The sequence below is a fragment of the Palaemon carinicauda genome, chromosome 16 (genome assembly GCF_036898095.1).
Source record: "Palaemon carinicauda isolate YSFRI2023 chromosome 16, ASM3689809v2, whole genome shotgun sequence".
Taxonomy (NCBI): domain Eukaryota; kingdom Metazoa; phylum Arthropoda; class Malacostraca; order Decapoda; family Palaemonidae; genus Palaemon; species Palaemon carinicauda.
In genome coordinates this window covers 1,660,531-1,685,802 of record NC_090740.1, presented here as the reverse complement: position 1 = coordinate 1,685,802, position 25,272 = coordinate 1,660,531, and the positions used below count along the sequence as shown (strand labels likewise).

Below are 25,272 nucleotides of genomic sequence, written 5' to 3'. Positions count from 1 at the left end.
CTTCTTGAGGACCCCGGACACGAAAGAAGCCGCAAGCTCACTAGAACCATCCCGTATGGCTTTGTCCATGCAGGACATAATGAGCATGGAAGTTTCCTTATCAGAAGGGGAGGTCTTCCTGCTCAACGCTCCCAAACACCAGTCCAAGAAGTTAAAGACTTCGAATGCACGGAAAACTCCTTTCATAAGATGGTCCATATCCGAAGGAGTCCAGCAAATCTTGGAGCGTCTCATAGCCAGCCTGCGGGGAGAGTCTACCAGACTTGAGAAGTCGCCCTGGGCAGAGGCAGGAACTCCCAAGCCGAGAACTTCTCCCGTGGCATACCAGACGCTAGATCTGGAAGCAAGCTTGGCCGGGGGAAACATGAAGGTTGTCTTCCCAAGTTGCTTTTTGGACTGCAACCACTCTCCCAGTACCCTTAAAGCTCTCTTGGACGAGCGCGCGAGTACGAGCTTCGTAAAGGCAGGTGCTGCTGACTGCATGCCTAAAGCGAACTCAGAGGGAGGCGAGCGTGGTGCTGCAGACACAAACTGATCCGGATATAAATCCTTGAACAGCGCAAGCACTTTCCTAAAGTCTAAGGAGGGAGGCGTGGTCTTGAGTTCGTCGATGTCCGAGTGTTGGTCGTCAAGATGTGCAGCTTCGTCATCATCAGAGAGTCCATCGTCTGAATGTTGAGGAGGAAGCGGTAAAGGAGTAGGTAAAAGCTGGACGGCTGAGTCCGGCAGCACGGGTGCATGCGTGACTGCACTGGACCCAACGTCATGCAACTGTTGGTCAGCCTGAGAACTGGCAACAACCATAGCTGAGTGGGGACGCAAAGCGTCTACTTCTGACTGTGGTCGGATAGCGGAGACCACCGTGGGTTGCGGAGGCTGACGCACCGCGTCAAAACACGGCAACTTAACTCCACCCTCCTGTTGTTGTGGTAGCACACGCACGTCAACGGAGGGTTCCGTGCGTCGGTGAACGTCAACATGCGTCTGGCAGGGTCGACTGCGCATGGGTGGAGGAGCTCTCACAGCTGGAGTGAGGGAGCAGGCAGCCTCAGCGTCTGCTGGGCGCACAACCGTGGTAGGTTGTAGGCTAACGGGTGCAGCGTCAACCTTCTCCGCACGATACTCCTGCATAAAGGAAGCTAACTGAGTCTGCATAGACTGTAGCAAAGACCACTTAGGGTCTACAGCAGCTGGTGCGGCAACAGACGGAGTTACTGCCTATTGCGGTACCACTTTGCCTCTCTTAGGAGGTGTGCAGTCATCGGAGGACTGCAGCGAGTCCGAACTGACCCAGTGGCTACACCTGGGCCGTTGGACTTGCTCGGAAGGGACCTTGCGTTTAAGAGGCCGTGAGACCTTGGTCCATCGTTTCTGGCGTGAAACCTCTTCCGCAGACGAGGAATGAACGGGCTCACTCGTCTTCTTGTGGGTGGGACGATCTAGGCAAGATACGTCCGAAACCACGGAGGGAACGTCTGTCCGCTGATTAAAGCCTGTCGAACCCTTTGGTCGTACGACATTGCTTCTCCCTTGGGCTTGGGAGCTTGCAAGAGGTCCCGGACTGGGAGGACGACAGGCACGAACAGACGCACCCTCATGCGTAACACTGACACTTTTCACTGCACAAACACTCACTTCACTTCCCACTGCACTCTTACCTTTCAACTCCCTGACGTCAGCCATGAGTTGATTGCGGTCATTCGCCAATGACTCGACTCTCTCACCTAGAGCCTGGATGGCACGCATCATATCTGCCATCGAAGGTTGATGAGAGCTAGCAGGGGGGTCGGGTGCAACCACTACAGGGGAAGGAATAGGTTGTGGGGCATGGGGAGAGGAAAAATCTACTGAGCGAGACGAACTCCTCCTGATTCTATCCTTCTCTAGCCTACGTGCATATTTCAGGAATTCTTGAAAATCGAATTCCGAAAGCCCAACGCATTCCTCACATCGATCTTCCAATTGACAGGCTTTACCCCTACAATTGGAACAAATGGTGTGCGGATCGATAGAGGCCTTCGGAAGACGCCTTGAACAGTCCCTAGCGCTACACTTCCTGTACTTGGGGACTTGAGAAGGGTCAGACATCTTGAATTAGTCAATGGGGGGAATTCAAAATCTATCCAAGTCGTCAACAAATAATCCAAAATTCAATAAAAGAATGCAAGGAAGTATTGAAGATAACTTCTGCACAGCGATAGCTAATAACCAGAAATGAATACTTCACCAAATAACGTGAAAATCAATCCAGAAAACAACAGCGTATTTAGTAGGTCTTGCCGGTGGCACGACAGAGAGAAAATTGGTTCTGTGCTGACATGGAGTACTTGAGTACCTGCTCGACAGATGGCGCTGTTGATGTACACCCCCACCTGTATAGCGATCGCTGGCGTATTTCGTCCTTAGGTTTTTCTGTCGGGCAGCAGAGCTGACAGCTATATGATCACCGGGTAAGTTTAATATTGAAAAAATAATAATAACAATAATAATAATAATAACAATAATAATAATAACAATAATAATAATAACAATAATAATGATAATAACAATAATAATGATAATAATAACAATAATAATAACATGGACAGGTCTTAGTTCCTTACCTAACTTTTTCTTTCTCATCCCCAGTTGATATAGTTGCAAAAGGTTCAGGTTGAAACCAGTCCCAAAAATATATTTCATTAAAGGTTGCTATAACTAAAACTTGGTCTGTGGGATGAAATGCTAATGATGCTATGACGGTATCCTTTTCTGTAGTCCAGACTTCACTGCCTCCCTGTAAACAGGAAAAAGTTTTAAAACATTAGTTATTAAACTGGGAACAATTAACTACAGAGATAAAAATGTATAACCAATTATGATCCCTGTTTAGAAGTATTCTAGAAGTTTAGTTCCAGCTGTGACCAAGTTGTGGAATGATCATCCTAACCGGGTAGTTAAATCGGTAGAACTTCAAAAGTTCCAAGTTCCAGCAAATGTTTTTATGTTGAACAGACTGACATAAGTTTTTTCATTTATATATGACATATCTGTTTTGACGTCGTTACCGCTTTTAAAATATTTTATTGTTAATTTTTCCTCATATTGTTTATTTATTTCCTTTCTTCACTGGGATATTTCTCCCTATTGAAGCCCTTGGGTTTATAGCATCTTGCTTTTCCAACTAAGGTTGTAGCTTAGCTAATAATAATAATAATAATAATCAAAGTGTAATATGTCCACTCTTTCTTATACAGAGTACTGTGAAGCTATAATTTGTATAAATGTTCTCAGCATAACCAGGCTATAATGTAAAATGCTTGAAGTTTACAAGTCTGTTGAATAATGATGGTGACAAAAGAACACAAATATTCCTGATTCTGTAGCTCAAAAACTTTAGTTGTGAATCAAGTAATTACATGGTTTATTTTTTGTCACTTAAATTATGGTACATTCATAAAGAGGAAGGACAAGGTTTGGGTGGGTTGATGGAGTGAAGAAAGCTCTGGGTGATAGGAGGATGAATGTGAGAGAGGCAAGAGAGCGTGCTAGAAATAGGAATGAATGGCGAGCGATTGTGAAGCAGTTCCGGTAGGCCCTGCTGCTTCCTCCGGTGCCTTGGATGACCGCGGAGGTAGCAGCAGTAGGGGATTCAGCATTATGAAGCTTCATCTGTGGTGTATAACGGGGGAGGGTGGGCTGTGGCACCCTAGCAATACCAGCTGAACTCGGTAGAATTCCTTGTCAGGCTGGGAGGAACGTAGAGAGTAGAGGTTCCCTTTTTGCTTTGTTTCATTTGTTGATGTCGGCTACCCCCAAAATTGGGGAAGTGCCATGGTATATGTATGTACGTATGTACATTCATAAATTTCTAAACGTGAATGCACTTTATTTGGAAATATAAAAGCATTGGTTACATACAGTAGGTCCAATCACAGCACAGCACACTCATTTAGTATATAGTATGCCTTTTTTTTTTTTTTTTTTTCAAAAACCAGAGTTTTATCCCATTACCATGAATGTTTCAAAGCAATTTTCAATCTGGAGAAGTGCCTATCTTGATAAAATAAACTTGTAACTATTACAGTTTTTGAGTAACAAAAGAATCCAATTTAACCTTCATTTGCCATAGACTCAAAAAATAAGATTCCAATAAATAAAGAATCCTTTTCATAAAAATATAAGACCCAATTTGACTTCACATAGGACTTTTGGGGTGGTTGAAGCAAGAAGTATAACTTAAAGGACTCACGTTTATGATTTGTTCAAACAAACATAAAAACCTTTATCCTTTAATGGGAAACTTATCCTATGGTGGAAACTCCTTACAACCAAACTGGATGATTTAAAATCTTGGGATCTCCGCACATTCGACCTAAGGAGGTGCGAAAGTGTTGACTCCTATCCAGCTCCAATCACCTGAGAAAACATTCTCCTGTGATAGGCTAGGTTTCTGTTTGAAGACAGAGTGCCATTGATAAACCTCTATCCTAACAGGGTTTTATTATTAATATTATTACTTGCTAAATAACAACCCTATTTGGAAAAGCAGGATGCTATAAGCCCAGGGGCTCCAACTGAGAAAGTAGCCCGGTAAGGAAAGGAAACAAGGAAAAATTAAATATTTTATGAACATTAATATCAAAATAAATATTTCCTATATAAACTATAAAAATTTAACAAAACAAGAGAAATTAGATAGAAGAGTGTGCCTAAGTGTACTTTCAAGCAAGCGAACTCTAACCCAAGACAGTGGAAAACCATGGTATAGAGAATATGGCACAACCCTTGACTAGAGCACAATGGTTTGATTTAGGTGTGTCCTCCTAGAAAAGCTTGCTCAAACAAGTTATGGGGATGTCCACATTTGTGTTCATCTTCTCCTTTACAAGGAGGAAGGACGAGATACTTCTATTTCTAGAAACAGAAAAATTGCTCGGTAAGGAAGCTTACCTGCATCAACGTCTGATCCAGTGAATGGCAAGACAGGTGAATCCTTAAAGAGAGGAAGGAAAAGTAGAAAAATTGCCTATAAAGGAGCTATGTTTGCTACACAACTTGCTGAGAAGCTACCACAGGTCCCAGTGAGAATGTATTCAAGGACTTGCGAGTTTACCCACTGAAAGTGAGCCGAGGTGGTGGTCTAGCATTTCCACCCTCCAGCCTTTAGCACTTGACTCAATGATAGGTTCTTCTATATGACTAGTGTAGAACCAATCCTTTTGACCATGATCCTTTCCTTAAGGTTTGAAAGGATCGGGGAACTGGGACGATGTCCCACGAAGGTGGCGATTCAAGTTTCCTGGATAATCCAACCACTGGAAGCTCCTCACAAGCATAGAAACTCTGGTGAAAAGGAAAGATCCATGTCCTTCAGTATAAAGACCAGGCTCAAGGATGAGCAATAACCTCTTACTACTGAGACTTAGTAGAGCTTCTCTTGGCGATGGTAATTAAGGAAAATTGCCATCTGCTGCAGAAAGGTTCCGACCGCAGAATTACTCCTTCTACAGCACCAATCGAAGAAGATGGCCGACATTGCCTGGTACACGTTGGCAGGAGTTACCGAGATTTCTAGACATCTCCAGTGTAGTGCTGGATTGTCACCAACCGTGAAGTGACAGGGATATCACCACACTGTGACACCTACACAGGTGGGGATGGGGAAGTAAGTTGGGCCACCAGGGTAATTTTCTCGGTACCTTGACTAGGAGAATTAGCAGGTCTGAGTACTAAGTGGCGCGTGGCATCTGAATAAACACATGGAACAAGATTCTCTAACGACAATAATTGTTTGAGCAGCCTCTCTCGATACTGAAGCTGTTACCTACGAGAGGAAGAAGGGTTCAGCTAGATATTCAGGTATTGAAGAAAACGGATTCCAATGACATAAGCCGAAGTTGAAATGACAGTGAATACCCGAGTGAACTGTTTGGAGGGTGGGACAGTTGGCCTGTCTAAAGCTTATTATTGAAAGACCTTCATGTCAAGGTAGTTCTCAGGAGACTCAAACTTCACAATTGTCTGAAAAGCAAATGTAATTTTTGTTCGTCAGGTTTCCAAGCATGAAATAGCTGCGGATGATCAATCCTACTTGAAACGATAATTGTGGAGAACAAGTGCAAGGAAATCAGTCTTGAGGGGAGAGAATGTAATCAAAGCTCGTAGTCTGTGTCAGTGATGGGAATGATCATAAGTTCACCTTTCCCCAGAATCATGGCCTAGAAAAGGTGTCCTTCAGAATGGTGGCAACACTCCAAATAGGAAAGCAATTACAGGAACTGTATGAAGAGACCACTAAACCAGGTGATGCATCCTTCATGCCTTTCCAAAGAAGGATAGAAGAAAGGACAAGGGCCCTAAGTGTAGACTTGGTGGCATCAGAAACTGCTTCCTTTGACCAAGCACTTGAGGTCTAAAGAAAACCAACTTTCTCAGGGTTACATTGATACTATGAGGCCACACTAGCGAGGGAATAAACAGCAAATAGAAATGCTTTCTAAGATTGTGGATATCAACAAGTTGCAAAGACAACTGTCATCTGTTACAGTTATCAGGCAAATACTACAAAATTTCACTTCTTCCTAAATATCCATCTTACATGATGATCTACTAATCAATTTATCTAAAATAAAAGAGTAGAATATCAAAACAGCCCATTAAGAATGACAGGTACAAAAACAAATTGGGTACTCAGTGTGATGGTGAGGGGGTAGAACTTACCCGCCACCCCCCAGTAACTATCGACACCTCGTTGAATTTTAACAGCTGAGTTCCAGCTATGATGAAAACATACAGTACTCCTATAAAAGGACGAGGGTTTGCGTACATGTAGGGATAAGTATTTTGATGAAACTAAAAATGAAAGATGATTTTCATTTAGCCATATATTAAATACACAAGAGGCAATTATTATACGTATCCTCAATATTAATTATCATACTTAAAATTATAGCCATACTTTAAAAAATCTAACAACAAATTACAAATATGGCTTTCTGATATCAACCCTTTAACCCCCAGCCTATTTGGAAATTTCCAACCCTTAACCCCCAGGGGATTATTTTTTTCCCAGCACATTTTGCAGTATATTTTTTTCAAATTGCTCCAACAGCCTTATTTTTTGTCATAGAGAGGTCAGGTTGGTCTCATTCTCTTGGAATATGCCTGAATTTTCTCAAAAAATTATCAAAAATATGAAAAAAATATTTTTTATAGCATTTTTTTGCAAGGACGTACTGGTACGTCCATGGGGGTAAAGGGATGGCCTTTGTGAAACGTACCAGTACGTCCTTTGGGGGTAAAAGGGTTAAATACCTGTACACTATACAATAATGTTTACGGATTCAGTTTGGCAAGCAGTTTTGAGAGATACAATGAAGCAAATCTAGCAACAAATCTGTCCCTTCACGCAACCAAATTCCGGCTACATTATTTCCTCCAAAAAAGTAACAAACCAAAATGAACTATGAACTTAACCAAAGTAGGTTACGTTCAAAGGACTCACCTTTAGATCCCACACTCGGACTTCACCTCCAAGGCAGCCCGAAGCGATGATTTCATTGGAAGCCGGATGAAATGCTATGCACCACGGGGTCCGTGGATGGCCCTCCAGGGTGCAAATGCATTGGCCTGTCTTAACTTCACTTACATAAATATTATGATCGCCATGTGTTGAAGCAACTTTAGACCTGCAAAGTTAATTCGGTAATTTTTAAATACTGTATACCGTACTGAGACGAAAAAAAAAAAGAAACTGAGGCTATGGTAAGCAGTCATAAAACATATTTAAACCAAATTCTAAATTTACCTATTATAAACTAATTTATAGCTGCAATAAAATAATCTAACCTAAGTAAGCGAAAGACTGTATACTTCATAATTACAGGTACTATAGTTCTTCAGGCACTGATACACGAGTAATTTGATATAATCAGCAAAGTTTCCTCCTATATTTCATCTCACCTTAACCTATAGTGGATCACATAAAATCTCTCGGATATATCCACTAGCAGTATGGTTCCAAATAATTTGACTTGAAAATTTTGCACCCTATGGCACGGCAATTTGATTTAAACGGTCCTTTAATAATAAAGTTCCACTTTGTGGAAAATTCCACAGTTGCACAATGGAGTAATAGCTAGAAAGTTTCACAGCAATATGGAATGCAAATATTTGACTTAACTAAAATGCTATAAAGCTCTCTAATTTTATCCACCAGTCATAGGAATGTAATGAAAGCATGATGCTTTTAATAAAGATACTAATATGTCCCTAATTAAACAAATGAACATATTACATACTGTATTACAATAAATTTGGTTTCTTGACTGTCCAACCTCAAATTTAGCAGAAAAAATCTTGCTACACACTTAAAACTGAAATACTTGTGAATTTAACTAAATCTATAACAAATAAAGATAAGAATAGCTATCACCTCAATATATATAAATACTACAAGTTGGATAATCTGATTACAGAAATTTTCACTTGCTCGTCTATGCTAAAAAAAATTCAAACGGCAAATCTATCGAGTACGCCTTACCCATCAGGGCTAAAAACCATCAAAAATGTTGACTTTGGCGATCCTGGAATTTGACACGAAGTCTGCGAATATTCACGATAAACCAGCGTTTCCTCTGTCACTCGGTGTAGCTGATTCACAGTGGCCTGGGGGAACCTAGACGCCACTTCCCGGCGGGCCAGGAGAACGGCCGTCGGCAGCAGGAATGGGTCTTGGTATCTGACTCCTCCTCCCTCTCCTTCTACACCTGCCTCTGCTTTCATATCAGCATCTGGTTCATCCATTGTCTGGAATGCACGAAGAAATAGGGATGTAAGTAAAAGTTACAGAAATGAGAGAGAGAGAGAGAGAGAGAGAGAGAGAGAGAGAGAGAGAGAGAGAGAGAGAGAGAGAGAGAGAGAGAGAGAGAGAATTTACTTACATGGTGGATTAACCAATACTACTACAAGATAGGAAAGAACCATTACAGTACAGTATGTGAAAACAAATGTTAAATTATCTCCCCTATATAAGAAAGACCAAGTGTCTGGCTAAGTATACATAAAATCAAAAATTTTAAATAATTTTTATTTTTCCTAACATACTTACCGAGAACTACTTTCTTTAGGAGATCACTGGTTATCTCTCTCTTCGACCAGAGTTTTTGAATAGATACCCCCCCCCCCCCCCCCGGCGCTCTCAGTAGCTCTTACCCCCGGCATCCAGGAATGTGCCCCGAGGGTAGGATTAACGGCAGGTTGCCCGTTAGTCGGGTCACGTTCCTCATTAAGTTCTATTGCATTAGCATCATGCTAGTAAGGGAAGAAGGCACTCGGGGAAGGAAGGGAGGGCCATTACCCGAAAGTAGTTCTCGGTAAGTATGTTAGGAAAAATAAAAATTATTTAAAATTTTTGATTTGTTCCAACACGAATACTTACCTTCGAACTACTTTCTTTAGGAGACTTACACTTTAGGAGGCGGGAGTGCCAATCTGACCCAATGACCCGGTCGTGGAGGCCAACAGGCCTCAGGATAACGAGACCTACCAGAGAGCGGAAGCGAGGGTAACTATTCAAACAATTCGCGTTAGTGTCTAGGAACTCACCTTTTGAAAACTTCTTTCGACGTTTCTTCTCGACGTGTAGTCGTGAAGAATGTGTGATTTTCTGGGAACAGACGGTACTCCCCGAAGAGGCAAGTAAGCAACTGGGTAGGAGGTAGGAAAACCGCACTTGTGCCTACCGGTCGCTAGTCTTGAATGTGCCTGGGGTTTACCGTTACACCGCTTGGAGGGCGGAGATGACTGTTCCAATGGAGTACCCGTCCAAGGATTTTCTTGAGTAGTCCTTGAGGTAGTGGGCAGTAAAGGTTGACTGGCTCGACCAAGAACCTGCTCGCAGGATTTGCCCTACTGCCATGTTTTTCTCAAAAGACTAAGGAGGTGCTCAGGCCCCTGATGTCATGAGGTCTGGAAGTGCCTGGCACTGCTATGGCAGCTTCCTTGTAGGATCTGGCGATCACCTGTCTCAACCAGAAGGAGATTGTGTTTTTGGAAACTTGTTTCTTATTATTACCCGTGGAAACGAAGAGGCTCTCGACATCCGGTCGGAGATGCGCTGTCCTTTCCAGGTATTTTCTAATTGTTCGCACTAGGCACAATTTTAAGTCTTCTGCATTACCTGTCATAGGGATGGCAGGAATCGAGAAACCTTCAAACCTCGGGTCCCAGACTGCTGGGTTCTGAGTCTTGGCCACAAAAGAAGGCACGAACTTGAAGGATACTTCTTTTCACCCCTTTGAGTGAGAGACGTCGTATGACAAACCATGGATCTCTCCCACTCTCTTAGCGGACGCCAAGGCCAGCAAGAAGACGGCCTTGAGGGTGAGATCTTTGTCCACAATATCCTTCAAGGGTTCAAAGGGGGGGACGAAACAGCATCTTTCGGACCTTGTCTAAGTCCCACTGGGGCACCCTCCTCGCCTGAGGGGGGCAAGACTGCTCGAAGCTTTTGACAAGCATCGCTATGTGTCTCGAGGCCCCCAGGTCGATGCCCTTCAGGAGGAAGACTTGGCCTAAGGCAGCCCGAACTCCTTTTATGGCTGGGATTGACATCCCTATTTTGTCCCTGAGAAAACCCCAGAAAAACTGCTATGTATAGGACAGAGGCCTTAAGAGGTCTAATGTGCCTCTCAGAGCACCACTTCGTGACGGAGGCCCATTTTGTCTGGTAGACCGCGCCTGACGACTTTCTCAGGTATAGAGACATTCTCTTAGCCGTGGAGGAAGAATATCCTTCTTTCTTCCTGAGCCGCTCTATAGTCTCCAGGCGTGAAGACGTAGGGAGAGTGGGTTGTCGTGGAGCCTGAGAAAGTGAGGCTGGTGCAGAAGGTCTGACCTGGAGGACAGAGGCCACGGCGGTTGACCCGATAGGTCTTTTAGATTCGTGAACCACTCTCTCTCTCCGGCCACCAGGGCGCTACCAAAGTCATCTTTAGGTTTCGGGCCGTCCTTACTCTGTTGAGCACTTGTCTTATCAACGTGAAAAGGGGGAAAGGCGTACACATCCAGATTGTCCCACTTGTGCTGAAAAGCGTCTTCTAAGGCTGCTTTCGGGTCTGGTACAGGGGAGCAATAGACTGGGAGTTGGGCGTTGAGGTTGTTGCAAAGAGGTCAATCACCGGGGAACCCCAGCGTTGAATGATGAGCTTGGCTACTTCTGGGAGAAGGGACTATTCTGTCCCTACTATCTGGCCCATTCTGCTGAGGCCGTCGGCCAGAATGTTTTCTTCCCGGGAATGAACCTTTCTAACATCACCACCTGATTTTCTTCCGCTCAAACTAGAATCTCTATGGTGAGATCGCACAACTCCTTCGATTACAAGCACCCTGCTTCTTTATGTATGCCACTACCGTGGCGTTGTCGTACATCAACGCCACGGTGTTTCCCTTTAGCAGACTTGCGAAGTGTAGGCACGCCTTCTGGACTGCTTCCAACTCCAGGACATTGATGTGGAGTTGCCTCTCCCCTTCCAACCAGGTCTCTCGTGCCGTTTCGTCGAGGAGAAGGGCTCCCCATCCCTGGTTGGAGGCGTCTGTGAACAGTAGTAACTTGGGAGGGCCGGTCCCGAAGGGCGTCCCCTTGAGTGAGTTCGACTGGCAATGCCACCATTCTAGGGAGGGTCTCGTGTCTGGAAGGACTGGGATTAGCACCTGCTGTGAATCCGTCTGGCACCAGAGGTTCTTGAGATTACATTGGATGGATCTGAGCCTTACCCTCCCTTGGGGAACTAGGTTCTCCAATGAGACCAGGTGACCTATCAGCTTCTGCCAGTCTTTCGCCCTCCTGGGGTGTTCTGACAGGAACGGCTGACTAATGTGCCTGAGGTTTCTTATCTTGGCCTCCGAAGGGGAAACTTTTCCCCGAATGATGTCTAATGTCATTCCCAAGTAGTTCATTCTGGCGGATGGGGATAGATTTGACTCCTTCGGGTTGATTATGATCCCCATATCCTTGCAAAACTGGAGGAGACTTCTCCCTTGTTCCTCCAAGAGGACCATTGAGGCGGAAAGAAGCCACCAGTCATCCAGGCAACTGATAAGGCGAATGCCTCGTTCGTGAGCCCCCACTGAGACAGCCGTGAAGACTCTCGTGAACACTTGGGGCGCTGTTGACAGACCAAAGCAAAGGGTCCTGAATTGCAGGATCTGGGAACCCCATTTCACCCGGAGGAACTTTCGACCCAAGGTGTGGACCGGAATCTGGAAGTATGCGTCCTTGGGGTCGATGGTCATCATATAATCTTTCTCCCTCAAGGACAGCAGGACTGACTTCGGGGTGTTCATTTTGAAGTCCGTCTTCTTGACGAACTTGTTGAGACCTGACAGATCTATAACCGGTCTCCACCCCCCGGCGCTTTCTCCACTAGGAACAGGCGACTGTAGAAACCTGGCCCTGGGAGAAGAACTTCTTCCATGGCACCCTTCTCTAACATGGACGATACCCCCCTCTTGAAGGGCGGTCCTCTTTAAGGGGTCTTTGGGAGCTAGCCATTCTGTCCGGTTGGCCGGAATAAGCGGGGGTGGTTCTGTTTAGGAACGGAAGTCTGTAGCCCTCCTTTAATACAGACACTGTCCAAGGCTCTGTTCTTCTAGAGGGGCGGCCTGATCTGCCTCTCCTAGAGGCGGAGTAACCCGACCTGAAGGAGCTTGAGGGCGCTGGCGCTCCCCTGCGGGGGGGGGGGGGGGCTGAGGGGTTGTGGACCAGGAGGAAGAGGGGGGCCTCTCTCCTCGTAGTGCTGGTAGAGGCTCGGTTTTTGCGGCACTATCCGAGACGGACCTCTTATAGGGCGGTCTCCTAGGAGTCGTAGGTCTGGGGACGTTAGCCTCCTTCTTTTTCAAGACCTTCTCCATTATGGCTTCTAGTTCCTTCAGAGGAAACAAAGACTCTCCCCACAGGGGAAGGCTGCGAATGGCTCGCGCCTCCCTGTCTGGTACCTTCCGAGACACCTTCGCCAGAACAGTGTCTCGCTTCCAGAGCACCCAGTTAGCTGTTAGTGCGAGAGACTGATATGTCAAAACTTAAGGGTTTTACCCCCGGAGGTAAAGAGGTCCCTCAGTAGGCCTTGCTGGTCAGGGTCCTCGGGGTCGAAGGAGGCTTGTACACCTACCAAAGTGGAAGCCCACCAGTCCAGCCAAGAGGAGACGTTTACTAAGTCCCTCGACATTTTCTCCATCATGGAGGCTTCTGCTGGCGAGAAACAGACTGGGGCCGAAGAGGTTCTACCATCTGAAACGCCTTGACTAAGGATGTCTACTGCTGACTCCACCTTAAGGGGCCTGGGCGTCGTCCCGCTGGTACATAGACTTTGCCTTGGGGTCTGAGGACCTGGAGCAATTTTGAGGACCTCTGGGTTTTGGGGGCCTCAGCATTGCTGGCCACTACCTTGCCGAGATACTCCTGCTCTAGGACTAGATCTCGGGCTAGAGGAAGTGCTAGGGACGTCTTAGGTTGGGAGGGAGTCTGCATGATCCTCAAAAGGCTTGACTTCCAGGAAACTACATCCGTAGCCGCAGGTTCCGCTATTTTGTGGTGCCTTCTGAAAAGGCTAACCACTCTCCTATAGACAGAGTCCTCCGTCAGGGAACCCTCCCCTCCGTCAGCCGAGGTCTCGGCTTGGGGCCGGGGAGCTGGGTTACCGGGCACGCCAACTGGGCGTCTAGCTCTTTGGGGCCAGGGGCGCCGTCCTGCCGAGGTACTGGATTTCATCTGTGGGGACGTCCGCACCAGGGGCCTGGGTTAACGCAGGCAACGCTGGTTCAGCGGGGACTCTCGTCCGCCCAAGGGCTCTGGGTGCCGAGGATGCGGTTCCCGTGGGCTGACCCGACAGCGGGAACCGTTCCTTCCGACCCGAAGGCCGCACCAGCTGGGCTGGTTCGGCCAGGCCGCCCGACAAGAAGCGCGTTTCCCCCCGCTGGGCGGGGTGAACCGGAGGTTTCGGGGAATTACGCTTACCTGTAGAGTCCTTCCTACGGCTTGATCTCGAGGAGCCGGGTCACCGGGCACTCCCCATCGGGCGCTTCGGTTCTGGAATACCAGGCACTCCCTTGCGGTGGTACCGGTCTTCCCCGGCGGGAGCTCCGCACCCGGTTCGGGGGTCAGAACCGGCATCGCCGTACCGTCGAGGACTACCGTCCGTGTATTCTCTCTGGGGGACGCGGACGCGGATCCCCGTGGGCTGACCCGACGGAGGGAACAGTTCCTTTAAGTCCGAGGGCCGAACCAGCTGTGCTGATTCGGCCAGGCTGCCCGTAAAGAAGCCCGGTTACACCCGCTGGCGGGGTAAACCGGAAGCTTCGCGGCCTTACGCCTGCCTGAAAAGGCCTTCTCGCATTTCTCCCTGCGAGGGTTATATCTGCGTCTGGAGGATGGCCTTCGTGGTGAGAAAAAACCCTGGGCTGCCGGTCCGGGGAACACTGCAATACAGACCTGGGAGGCTCCTTCTCGGCGAGGCCCTCGGCTGTAGAAGAGACTGAAAAATACACCAAAGAGACTGGAGAAGAATTAGGGACATTTTTTCCCCACATGGGGTCATCAGAGGAGACGTGGCCTGCTTGCACCAGGACTCCGTCTCCCCACACACTCTCGAAAGTAGCACTTACCTCGAACTACTTCTTAGGAGTTACCTTCTCCACAAAAGACCAACCTCGTCTCCTACTCTGGGTAGGAGAGGGTGGTAGGGACGCTCTGTCAGGCGAGACGCCCGGCTCTAGTCTTCTTAGGCGAACCCTTCGTCACCTACTTCTTCTTGGTGCTATACCGCACCCACTCAAACTCCTGGGGAAGAGCAATGGGCACTTCCCCGCAACTGACTCACCTCGTCCCCTACTCTGGGTAGGGGAAGATGGCTGTATAAGAATCTCTATTCGACGAGGCATCGGGAAGTAAGTGGCGAGGAGAGGCTCGTCTTCCTATGAGCCTCTTGGATGTATTCTTCCTCTTGGTGCCGAAGTGCACTCACTGCACTACGTTCCAGGACTAGTAGTCCTGACACGTGGTTGTAGGGGAACATAAGCTGCCCCTACACGGCTAACACAGAGGATAAGGGGAGGAAGAATGATTTATTGTAAAAATTGTTCCCTTCAGCTATTAATTCCTCGAAGGAAATCAAGGATTACTGCTCCATAACGCACGACACAAGCACTTAAGGAAATGAATTAAACACTGGGTAAGCACATGGTTGAAAAGTGAACGCACAGGAACACTTGGGAAAAAACGCATACAAAGGATCGACAGAGATACGAGAGCGAGAGATGTTCACCTCTCTCGACCAGAGAACTTAATGAGGAACGTGACCCGACTAACGGGCGACCTGCCGTTAATCCTACCCTCGGGGCACATTCCTGGATGCCGGGGGTAAGAGCTACTGAGAGCGCGGAGCGGAGGGGGGGTATCTATTTAAAAACTCCGGTCGAAGAGAGAGATAACCAGTGATCTCCTAAAGAAAGTAGTTCGAAGGTAAGTATTCGTGTTGGAACAAATGATATTTTCATAATAAAATAAATTTTTGAACATACTTACCCGGTGGTTATATAAAAATAGCTTTAGTCCCTGACATCCGGCAGAAATTCGTAACTCGCGGCAATCGCAGATAGAGTAGCCAGGTGTACCACCAGTGCCCTCTCACGCGAGGTACCTAGAACCATTCCATGATTCCTCAGATCTTCCATGCCCATAGGTCTCTAGAGGGGAGGAGGGGGGAATTAGATTTATATAACCACCGGGTAATTATGTTCAAAAATGACAAATTCGAAGATAATTTGTATTTTTCCTAACCATACAAACCTTAGCTATTTACAAAGGGTTATTACTTTTAGCGTAGCTGAAATGGCGAGCCATTAGAATTTAACGAGGGTGTATTACCCCCGCGCTAGTTAGCGGGGGGGGTAGGGGAGTGGTAGCTAGCTACCCCTCCTCCCCCTCACACACAGGTGAATACTCACTTTCACTTAGAGGTAGGACTTGTCTTGGGGGACAGGGCTGGCGGGCAAATATGTGTAAATAGCTAAGGTTTGTATGGTTAGGAAAAATACAAATTATCTTCGAATTTGTCATTTGTTCCGTAACCGAAATACAAACCACGCTATTTACAAAGGGTGACTTATCCCTTAGGAAGGGTGGAAAGTCCCCAGCCATACTGGCTTTGGCTTTACCCGGGGACTCAGAATCCGAGTGAGTCGCACTCGAGAAAAGGAGTCCCTGCACCTCACAAGTTCCTTGCACCGCAAGGAACCATGTGGCCTACGTAAGCTTGTGTGTGAAGGAAGAAGTGTGACCCGTCTTAGGCAGTTGACCTGGAGTTCCAGAAGGAACTCTGGGTTAAGACGTTCCCAATACCACCTCGTCAGGGTATGGGGGACGCGACAGTATTGACTCAATACTCGGAACACAAGGAAGCATGGTTTACCTGCAGAGGTTCGAGGTCAGCTATGCAGAGACCAGGATGCTGCTTCCCCGTAGAGGGGATGATGAAGAAAGAAGTAAGGGCCAGACATACTTCTTTCGTTCATGCAGACTAAAACCTGATAACAATGCCCTCAACCTTCTGCTACCTGTCCAAAAAGGAGCCTGAGGTTAGACCAGCTGTTGTGTAGCCACCACAGAGCGATAGAAAACGTATCGAGACTCCTGTGGGTCACGCCCTGCAGGAAGCGGGCTGCGAAGGTCATCAGACGCTTCCAGACTCCAGCTTGTAGCACCTGCGTCACAGAGTAGTATTACTCGAAGGCGAGGGACGTTGCGATGTATTTAACATCGTGCTGTAGGGCGACGTGACGGGGGAGGGTCTGAAGACAGGTCGAGATGAATGTCCTTGAGTCCGGGCTGAAGAGGTATACTGGTGACTCTCCCCCCATGTCCTCCTTGTGTTCCCAAATCGGCTGCAACTGAGGCCAAACTGCAGCTGTTCCCAGCGCTAACCTCTTGATTCCTGTACTGGCAAGAAAGAGAAGGTCTTGGGACATCAGACACAGAATGGAGACTCAAAATCTTGAATGAATCGGACCGAAGGGTCGGGACCCTCAGATTCTGAGTCTAGCCAACAACTCAGGAGCGAGCCTGAATGTTGCCTTCCCCTCTTCCTTAGAAAGGGGGGGAGTAGTAAGAGACCAAGAAGATTGCTTACACACTGGCCGTGGCCAGAGTGAGCAGAAGACCCAGGGCGGAATACAATCCGAGGCCTGTCGTAAAAGGGTCTTGAGAAGATCTCTTAAAGGACTAAAAGTCCGAGCCATGCTCCAAGTTGGAGGTCTTCCTCCGACAAGGGCAGGGACGATCGTAGCTTCGCATGAGCGAGGATAGATCCAGCGGGCAGGAAAAAGTTATTCCTTTAAGCCTGAAGGTCAGGGAAAGGCTGAGCGACAGGCTTCATTGCCAAGAGCAGAAAGGAGTTTCCTCCCGCCGAAAGGCAATAAGACCGTTATTGCTGGAGAAGAGGCCTCACGGGAAGAGGTATATCTCCCACGGCACCAACCACCTTAGACTCTTCACTTTGCCTGGGAGACCCCTGTGGATGACTATCGCAGATGACGCGACCTCCGTACCGCGACTGTAGCGGGTTGTCTCTTCTAGAGGAGGAAGCGTAGTGTCTCCAGGCATGAAGCCGAAGCGACGCCCCGGTTCGGGAGAGATGTCGCAGTGTGGTTGCTTGAGTAGTCTGCGCCGTGGGAGAAGCTCTCCCGGGAGTTCCGTCAGGGGAAGCAGAGGGTCCAGAAACCGTTCTGCACATAGTCCCAGTGGAGCTCTCCCATTGAAAGGTTGACAGACAACCTGGTTTTGTTGAGACCCATTGTCCGCAGACAAAAAGGAGGGAAGACGCAGGCGTCGAAGTTGTCCCACCATCACCGGAATGCATCTTGCCAGAGTCTCGGGGTCTGAGACTGGGGGGAAAACTAGCGGAAGCTTGAGGTTCCAAGCTGTCGCGATCAGGTCCCCCAGACCAGCACTTGCTGGTTACCCAAGGTCAAAGACCCCTAGGTACACTCTCTCTATGAGGCTCTGCTCGGATAGTCTGAGAGACACATTCCCCTGCCTGGAATGAGAGAGCCGATGGTGGAATTGAGAGAATCTCAATCATCCCGATATCTCTACTGCAAGATGTGAAGGTGTGAAAATGCGTCCCCTGCTGGTTAGCATGAAGTCGACACGCAACGGGGCGACTTGGCAGGAGCGGTAGGATCTGAAGAGGGGCCAGACTAAGGCCCTTAAGCCTGCCTGAATGATGGAGAGGTATCCTTCAGGTCTTGACCATAGGCCTGGACCGGAACATGCCCCCCCCCCTTTCCTTTGACGAGTCCGAGAACCGCATCAAGAATGTGGGGAAAGGACGAGAATATCCACTACCATCAAGAGGCTCCATAGGTCAACACCCATTGCAGGTTTAATAGTTCCGCTGGTCCCATAGGGCCAGGGAGTCCGGTTAAACATTGCCTGAAGCCACCGGAACTTGGATCGCCCCACATGGAACTTATCCTGAGGCGACCGTTCGGACTATAAACGGGTCAATGAGGAAAGAAGAACTAGGAAACGTTCCAAGGTAGGGCTGAAAACTCTGCTTGACTGAGAACAGGTACTGCGACTCTCCTCAGTCTTGCCACGGTGAACCGAAAGGAAGGCTCGGAGGATGTGGTAACAGAATCTGGCGTCCCCAGGTGGTCACCCATCCAAGTACCGACGTTGCTTAACCTCGCTGGACGGACGAGAAGCGGGGTTTCCAACGTGGTAAGGCGGTTGACTCAATATCATGGCCAGATACTCCAGATGTTGAGGCAGAGGAAGAGAAGGCTCCAAGCAAAATACCATGAGCCCACACTCATGGTCAGCATTCGGAAGCTTTTCCCGGCGCTGAAGAAGGTCGAAACCCGAGCCTACCGGAGTTGACCAGCCCTCCAAACAGCAGAGGAGGCGGAAGTCTGCACCTGAGCGGCCAAGAGGAAGGCAGGGAGAGTTCTCTGGGGAAACAAACCTGCTATGCCACGGCGGGATAGCCACACTGCATCATAAGCAGGAATACTTGCAGTTTAGGCTGAATTCGACGAGCACCCTGGAAGATGGATGGAATGGAAACTGAAAGTACCCGTCCTTCCGATCCAGGGTTAAAGGAGTCCTGTCGCCTCGTTACCAGTCTGATCGATTCTGCTGGTCTACGCTGGCCGAAGTTTGTTCGACAAACTTGATCAGGGCTGAGAGGTCGACTATGGGCATCCCCTCTCAGATCCTTCCTTACAAGAAAGGATCGACTGAGGGGGCCGGGGGTGAAGCCGTCGATGATCCTAAGGAAGACCTTCGCCTAAGGTATGGATCATTCTGCCCAACCGGGCAACTCTGCTGATGCTATGGCATAGAGGTTCAGAGACACTGAATTCGCTGACAGAGACGGCAGGCGCGATATCCTTGGCTACTCACAGAGATTGTGCGGGAATGGGCATCGGGAAGCTGTCATTCGGATGAGTAACCTTAAGCATCCTCCCAGCGAAAAAACCTGCAATCCTAGAGTTCGTGAACTCCTTTTAGGACTATGCCCCCCCGGGGGAGTCTCCCGTGCCATCTGTTCCTGACAGGAGGAAACTGCAATTGGACACCTTGTCCCAGTTGTCGTAGCCGATAACTTAGGCCGACGTGGTTGAAAGAAAAGGGAGCTGGAGCCCTGCAGAGTCTGGAAGAAAGCGCCTTGGAGGAGTGAAACCGGAAGTCGATTTACTCCGCACAGCAGATGTTTAAGTCTCTGTCCTTGGGCAAAGACAAAACTCTTCTCAAGGATGGAAGGGTGTCTGAGGTCGTTGACCTCCACAGATGAGACACCCGAAGGAAGCCTTCAGTCAGTGCGTCCAGATGGTACAACATCGAGCTTGTCCGCAAGTAGATACTTAACGACGAAAGGCCAAGGTGCCTGAGCTCGAGAGGAGGAAAGTACCCTTGATCTTCCTGTAGCTTCCTTGAACCAAACCTCGGGCCGTAACCGAGGAGGGAAAGAACCTGGTAAGCTCCCAGAGGAAGAGGTAAGCAGTCACCCCTTGTCCGATGGAGAAATCTTCAACGGAAAGCCCCCCCGCCAAAAATCCTTCCAGGGCGGGAGAAGGAGAGAGTACTCGTGCAGGAGAGGGGACCCTCGAGACCGACCTCTTGGGAACCAACTTCGCCCTGGGGGAAGTCACCACGAAGTCCACTCCTCTCTTTCTCTTCAGCGTAGGAGAGACAGCCGCTGGTTTGTTACCCTGGCCGGTGAGTGCTGGTTTCATAAACCTCATTAACGCCCGTGCCAGCGGATCAAACCATGTCTGCTGCTCCAAGGACACAGAGTCCGAAATCCTCGCTAAGGTGAAAGGGATCGGGCGATCCTTTGGAGAGGACACGACGGTTCCTGCCTGAAAAGAAGGTGGGAAGAATGCTGTACTGACCTGTCTTCGTCCTGCACTACCAACCTGTGCTTGGATGGAGGTGATCCCGAGTGCCGCCTAGGAGCACGCGTCCCTGCTGCTACCACCGGCTGTGGAATTCGCCGCGAACTATGGTCGCGCGAGGGCGAACGGTCGCGCGAGGGCGAACGGTCGCGCAAAGGCGAATGGTCGCGTGGGCGCACAGGCGAGTGGTCGCGCGGGCGCGCAGGCGAGCGGTCGCGAGGGCGCGCAGGCGAGCGATCGCGCGGGCGCGCAGGCGAGCGATCGCGCGGGCGCGCAGGCGAGCGATCGCGGTGGCGAGCGATCGCGCGGGCGCGCAGGCGAGCGATCGCGCGGGCGCGCAGGCGAATGGGCGTGACGGCGAGGGATCGTGCTGCCGCGTAGGTGAAGAAGATCGCTGGCGGTAAGCGATGGCGAGCAGCATGTGTAGGTGAATGATCGCGTGATAGGGTGCGATGGTGATCAGCATCCGCAAGAGGGCGAGCGTTCAGGGTTGTGCGATGAGGAGCAGCATGCGTAAGCGGGCAATCGTGCAGGGTTGTGCGATGGCGAGCAGCATGCGCAGGTGAATGATCGCGTGAAAGGGTGCGATGGTGATCAGCATCCGCAAGAGGGCGATCGTTCAGGGTGGTGCGATGAGGAGCAGCATGCGTAAGCGGGCAATCGTTCAGGGTTGTGCGATGGCGAGCAGCATGCGCAGGTGAATGATCGCGTGAAAGGGTGCGATGGTGATTAACATCCGCAAGAGGGCGATCGTTCAGGGTTGTGCGATGAGGAGCAGCATGCGTAAGCGGGCAATCGTTCAGGGTTGTGCGATGGCGATCAGCATCCGCAGTTGAGGGTCGCGCGATGGCGATCAGCATCCGCAGTTGAGGGTCGCGCGATGGCGATCAGCATCCGCAGTTGAGGGTCGCGCGATGGCGATCAGCATCCGCAGTTGAGGGTCGCGCGATGGCGATCAGCATCCGCAGTTGAGGGTCGCGCGATGGCGATCAGCATCCGCAGTTGAGGGTCGCGCGATGGCGATCAGCATCCGCAGTTGAGGGTCGCGCGATGGCGATCAGCATCTGCAGTTGAGGGTCGCGCGATGGCGATCAGCATCTGCAGTTGAGGGTCGCGCGATGGCGATCAGCATCCGCAGTTGAGGGTCGCGCGATGGCGATCAGCATCTGCAGTTGAGGGTCGCGCGATGGCGATCAGCATCCGCAGTTGAGCTGGTAGCTGGCGAACCATGTTCCTTCAGAAGTGTTGGAGAACGTTGGCGTGCCAGCTGTAACACACGTGGGCGATCCGGAGATCGCTGGCGAGCTGATGATCGCTGACGAGCTGACGATCGCTGGCGAGCTGATGATCGCTGACGAGCTGATGATCGCTGACGAGCTGATGATCGCTGACGAGCAGAAGGCTACGCGTGGAAGCCTGCGCAAAGAAGAAGAGTCCTTGACCCCGACCTGAACCGAAGTTCTAGATCGCGAGGGCGAACGTGGGCGCACAGGGCACGTAACAGGAACCGCAGGGAAGATCATCTTGAAAGCGCTGACGAACAGGAGAGCGCTGACGAACAGAAGGGCGCGCAGGGAAACCCTGACACGCAAGGGAAGAACCCCCGTGGGGGCAACCCTTTGCCCCGAAGGGATCGTTGTCCGCCGGGAGACTGATGTCCGTCGGAAGACCGCTGTCCGTCGGGAAGACCGTTGTCCGTCGGGAAGACCGTTGCCCGTCGGAAGACGAGATTAGACTGCTGTCCATCTGCACCAAGACGGAAGATCGAGAAAAAGAAGTTGTAGGCTGCAAACGGAGATTCAAAAAGGCGCCTCAAGCACCCTTATAGGGAGATGAGAGGCCCTTACGACGAGGCGGACGGAGGGCCTTACGGCGAGGGAGGCCAACAGCAACAGAAGAAACCTCCGAAGAGGAGTCTCTATGAGTGTACTCTCTCGCGAACGAAAGAGAAACACTTCGTGGAAGAGACTGGTCAGCCAGTGACCTAAAAGGGGCAATCCTCCGAAGAGGAGCTCCTGCAGTTGCCCAGCCCCTTGAGCGAAACTGCAGGTGCGACCGCTCAGCACCAAGAGCATAGTCGCACGAAAAAAAGGCAAGAGAAGAACCCCCCAAAAGAGGAAAAGCTCAAGCCTGGACAGGAAAAAAAAAAAAAAAAAAAAAAAAAAAAAAAAAAAAAAAAAAAAGACAAAACAGACAATGGCTGCAAGCGAGGACCAAGATAGAGACGTCTGTCACAGTCCGAGCCAAAAGTGAAAGTGGGTATTCACCTGTGTGTGAGGGGGAGGAGGGGTAGCTAGCTACTACTCCCCTACCCCCCCGCTAACTAGCGCGGGGGTAATACACCCTCGTTAAATTCTAATGGCTCGCCATTTCAGCTACGCTAAAAGTAATAACCCTTTGTAAATAGCGTGGTTTGTATTTCGGTTACGGAACAAATTTATTTTATCATGAAAATATATTTTCAAACATCAGACTTACCCGGTGGTTATATAAAAATAGCTGATTGACACCCTTGGTGGAGGGTCAGAGACAGCCAACATTGTTGGAATATTACTTGAGTTAATAAAAACAAGCTTAAGGATTCGTACCAGATAAGGAAGCTGACTTCAATGATTCTCTGCTTCATTATGTCCGCTTTCCTTATGAGATCCAGCGATCCACCCAGGGGGCTGAAGACCTCTAGGAGCTGTCAAAACGGTGTAAATACCTCTATGTGACAGGACCTCAACCAATACCCTTGTTCCGGGCGCTCTTAAGGAACAAAATTGACCACCTGACTAAAATCAAAGATTGCGGAAGACTGTCGACCAATTTCCACAAACAACCATAAAAATATAAAAGTTCCAAGAGAAGAAAAAGGGTACTAGGATTAGGGGAACATAGTGGTTGATCCTTCCCCCACTACTGCACTCGCTGCTACGAATGGTCCCAAAGGGTAGCAGTCCTCATAAAGAGTCTGGACATGCTTCAAGTAATGTGAGGCGAACACAGATTTACTCCTCCAAAAGGTTGTGTCCATGATGCTCTGCAAAGAACGATTCTGCCTGAAAGCTACAGAAGTTGCTACAGCTCTAACTTCATGAGTTTTCACTTTCAGCAGTTTGAGGTCTGCCTCACCGCAGTGTGAGTGAGGCTCTCTTATCAAGAGTCTGATAAAAAATGATAGGGCATTTTTTGACATCGGTAACGAGGGTTTCCTGACCGAACACCAAAGAGCTTCTGACGTACCTCTTAATTCTTTAGTTCTGTCCAGATAGAACTTCAGTGCTCTTACAAGGCACAGGACCTTCTCCAACCACATCGGAAAGGTTTGGAATCTCGAAAGACTTAGGCCATGGATCCAAGTTGCAAGGAGCATACAGCTTTGCCATTTCTGAAGCCAATATTTTTGCTAAATGCCAATGGGAGACTTCTCGGAATGTCCACCAGCTATTCCAGTACCTCTGTGAACCATTCTCTTGATGGCCAAAAGGGAGCCACTATAGTCAACTTGGTTCCCTCGTGTGACACAAACTTTTATAACACCTTGTACAGAACTTTGAATGGTGGGAATGCGTACATGTCCAGGCAAGACCAATCCAGTAAGAAAACGTCTATGTGTGCTGCTTCGAGATCCGGAACTGGGGAGCAGTATGTCTCCAGCCTTTTCGTTTTCGAGGTTGCGAACAAGTCTGTGGACGGACGACCCCAAATCCGCCATAGCTTCTTGCAGACCTCTTGATGCAATGTCCACTCCGTGGACAGAACTTGATTTCTCCTGCTGACGCTGTCTGCCATCACGTTATTTTCTCCTTGGATGAACCTTGTAAGCAGGGTTACATTCCTTTCCTTTGCCCAAACGAGAAGAATCTTTGCAGTCTCGTAAAGTGACCTCGAGTGAGTTCCGCCTTGTTTGGCTATGTAGGCCAATGCTGTAGTGTTGTTGGCGTTGACCTGCACAAACTTTGTTCAACACCGACCCTTCGAAACCTTTGAGGGCCAAAAGGACTGCCAACAGCTCCTTCTGATTGATGTGGAGGCTCTCCTGATCCCTTGTCGACAGACCTGAGATCTCCAACTTGCCCAGTGTTGCTCCCCACCCAAAGTCCGAGGCATCGGAACACAACACAAGGTCTGGGTTCCTTTGTTCCAATGAGAGACGTTCCTGAAGCTTGCCCAGGTCGTTCCACCACTGGGGCAACTTCTTACTGGTTCCATAAGGGGAATACTTTCCGTCTTTAGGCTCTCCTCTTTGTTCCAATGAAGATTGAGGTGGAATTGAAGAGGCCAGAGATTCAGTTTTCCCAGGGAAACAAACTATTCCAGCGAGGAGAGGGTTCCCAGCAGACTCATCCACTCTCTTACCGAACAAACTCTTTTCTCTAGAAAAGTACAAAGTTTCAGGAGGGCTTGTTGTATCCTTGAGGGTGACGGAAAAGCCTGAAAAGCTAGACTCCGAATCTCCATCCCCAAATAGAGGATCTTCTGGGATGGAATCAGTTGGGACTTCTCTGTGTTTACAAGAAGACCCAGTTCCTCTGACAATCTCAATGTCAGATGCAGATCCTCCAGACAGCGATTGAAGGAATGAGCTCTAAGAAGCCAGTCGTCCAGATACAAGGAGGCTCTGATGCCTCTTGAGTGCAGCATACTCGGTACATTTAACATAAGCTTCGTGAAAATTAGAGGAGCGGTACTGAGGCCGAAACACAAGGCCCGAAACTGGAAGACTTCCTTCCTGTAAATGAACCTCAGGTAACACTTTAAACTTGGATGAATGGGTTTATGAAAGTAAGCGTCCTGGAGGTCTAAAGAGACCATCCAGTCGCCCTTTCTTACTGCTGCTAGCACAGT

General features: G+C 48.9%; 1 protein-coding gene across 4 annotated transcripts in view; it reads right to left on the bottom strand.

Annotated features, from left to right (window-relative positions):
• The window catches only part of LOC137655613 (serine-rich adhesin for platelets-like), a 488,048-nt gene that overhangs the window by 62,273 nt on the left and 400,503 nt on the right, over nucleotides 1-25,272 (bottom strand). For 3 of the 4 annotated variants that reach the window (XM_068389519.1, XM_068389522.1, XM_068389520.1), the window contains 3 exons: nucleotides 8,525-8,790; nucleotides 7,487-7,670; nucleotides 2,604-2,776 (listed from right to left, as the gene is read on the bottom strand). In XM_068389519.1, coding sequence (XP_068245620.1) covers nucleotides 2,604-2,776; nucleotides 7,487-7,670; nucleotides 8,525-8,790 — 623 coding nt within the window. Of the gene's footprint in view, nucleotides 1-2,603; nucleotides 2,777-7,486; nucleotides 7,671-8,524; nucleotides 8,793-25,272 lie in introns of all 4 variants that reach the window. The other variant, XM_068389521.1, reaches the window with a different exon arrangement.